General features: G+C 36.4%; 1 protein-coding gene across 1 annotated transcript; it reads right to left on the bottom strand.

Annotated features, from left to right (window-relative positions):
- Positions 1-900: 900 nt before the first annotated feature.
- LOC131638162 (uncharacterized mitochondrial protein AtMg00310-like) lies at positions 901-1,452 on the bottom strand. The gene is made up of 2 exons (XM_058908711.1): positions 1,306-1,452; positions 901-1,251 (listed from the first exon to the last, which is right to left on the bottom strand). Exons 1-2 carry the CDS (start codon positions 1,450-1,452, stop codon positions 901-903), a joined length of 498 nt encoding a protein of 165 aa, XP_058764694.1.
- Between the last annotated feature and the right edge of the window lie 995 nt (positions 1,453-2,447).

The raw sequence follows: 2,447 nt of genomic DNA, 5'->3' as shown, positions 1-2,447 counted from the left end.
AATCCAGAGGAATGGGAATGATATTGACTAAAATTGTCAAGGTACTCAAACTCTTTTCCAAATCTCTTTTATTTTGTGTTAAAATATTGTTAAAGCTTTTCACTTATTCAAAAATGGTTTTGTATTGTTAAAGCTCAACCTTTTTAAAATCCACCCTTGGTTTTATATTGTTAAAGCTCAACAAACCCCTTTGTTTTAAAACCTTGGTACTAAGAGAAGAATTATTCCCGGTGAAACTACTCTTAGTCCATTGAGCTTGTATTGTTAAAGCTTGGTCCCTTTTTATTAAACTTGTTAAGTATTGTTAAAGTTTAACATTTTAAAAACCCGTTGAGTATTGTTAAAGCTCAACACCCAAAAAGATTTTGGCCACTTTAACCCCCATTTATTTTCCTTTTTAAGAGGAACTACAAAAGCTCTGACTTCCGTTTTCTTTAAAAGGGGTATGTATGCCTAAGATGCTATGTCTTATCGAGCTCACTTTTAAAAATCTTCTTTTCCCATCCCCACACTCTTTTTAAACAAGTTCACATATGCTTTTCAAATAAATGTACACAAAAAAAAATAACATTTTCAAAGAGGTTCCCATGGGATACCATGGATATGAGGGGTGCTTAAAACCTTCCCCTTGTATAACAAACCCTCTGTATCCAAATCTCAATTAAGTTTATTAGTTTTGATTTTAAAAACTTTTGTGGGTTTTATTCGCTCTTTCTCCCATTCTTTTTTGAAACAATAAAGCGCGGTGGCGACTCTGTTTAAAACAAATGAGCTAAGTCTTTCCCATGGCTTTAGTCTCACAAATTTCACCGCTACACTAACAGAATACTCTCCGCTCTTCTCATGGTGCCAGATTAATTTATCCGCTGGGAGCCTCCTCGAGAGAGGAATGCTTAGAATTTATTTAGCCTTTGAAGGGGGAAAAACTACATGGACCCGTGCTGTATTCCAAGTTCCAAGGTCGACATCAATCAGATCGTTGACCTTAACATCTCTGTCACGATTACCAATGTGACTGAGAACTTTGAATCTGGGATTCTCCAAAATCCAGTTATTATTCCAAATCCTCACACTCTCACCATTTCCAATCCTCCACCGAGTGCCTCTTGACACCACATCTCTGGGTCTAAGGATACTTCTCCGCGCAAAACTTGAATTTAATCCCATCGTTGCTTCATCAATGGACCGACGAGGATAATATCTTCCTTTTAACACCTTCCCTAGAAAGGAATCCCCGTCCGTGAGTAATCTCTAATACTGTTTCCCAAGCAAACTAGTGTTGAAATCGCTAATCCCGCGAAATACCAAGCCACCCTCACTTTTAGCCACAGACAGCTTCTCCCAGCTCAACCAATGAATCTTTTTCTTTCCTCCATTTGATCCCCACCAGAACCTAGTTATCATTGCTTCAATATCATGACAGCAACTTTCTGGAAGTTTGTAGAAACTCATGATGTAGCTAGGAATAGCCTACGCTACTGTCGCACCCCAATTTTTGCCCTACAAATTTCATTCATTTTTAGTCATGTCGCATATGTATTTTAATCGTCGCATTTTTGCATATTTTTGAAACTAAATGGACTTTTACTAAAGTCAGCGAAAAAATAGATTTCATTTGCATTTTCACATGGTTTAATTTTTAGTTAAATTTAATTAAAAAAAATATTAAAAAAAATAACTTTAGATAGTTTAGATTAAGTTTTAATATTATTTTATTTTTAATTTAGATTAATTTTTAGTTTTAATATTATTTTTACTTTTAGTTTAGATTAATTTTTATTTTATTTATTGTTATTATTATTATTTGTTCAAATGGTCCCAATTCCAAACATTAGAGTCCAAAGTGGCTGCAACATCACTCTGCATCTTTCTCCAACAAACACAATGCTCCAAAAATCTGTTCCATAACTGTCCAAAACCTGTCCAACACTGCTGCTCCCATCTGCTCCAAACCTTGCACCAAAATATCAAAAGCATAATCTGCAGAAGAAAGCCATAGATCAGTATACCACAAATGTTCAAAAGTCTCTCCAATTTTCCCCCCAATTTCATCATAAGAGGTCTATATGAGGGACCAAGAGAGCACAAGCAAGGGAGGGAGACAGACGAAAAATCTCCATTCACAACAACTTCTAAACCAAAATTCCACTCTCACAAACCTCTGCACTCAACACAACCGAAACCTCCACTCTTTCTAACCTTCCAAACAACTCACAGAACCACAAGCCTCAACAAACACAACCATAAACTCCACACCAACTCAAAAAAACGCAGACGATATCTTCTGCACAAGCTCAACCGAACCTTCACCTTCACTGCCTTCAACACTCAGCTACAACAACACATTCAAAAACACCAATCATTCACAACCACACTCTACCTTCAACAGTCGGAACCGGACACAATACAACAGAAAGAACACAACAAAGATCACCTTCAGCTCAAAA

Source organism: Vicia villosa, unplaced genomic scaffold, assembly GCF_029867415.1.
Source record: "Vicia villosa cultivar HV-30 ecotype Madison, WI unplaced genomic scaffold, Vvil1.0 ctg.002191F_1_1, whole genome shotgun sequence".
NCBI classification, from domain to species: Eukaryota; Viridiplantae; Streptophyta; class Magnoliopsida; order Fabales; family Fabaceae; genus Vicia; species Vicia villosa.
This window is presented reverse-complemented; position numbering and strand designations above follow the sequence as displayed.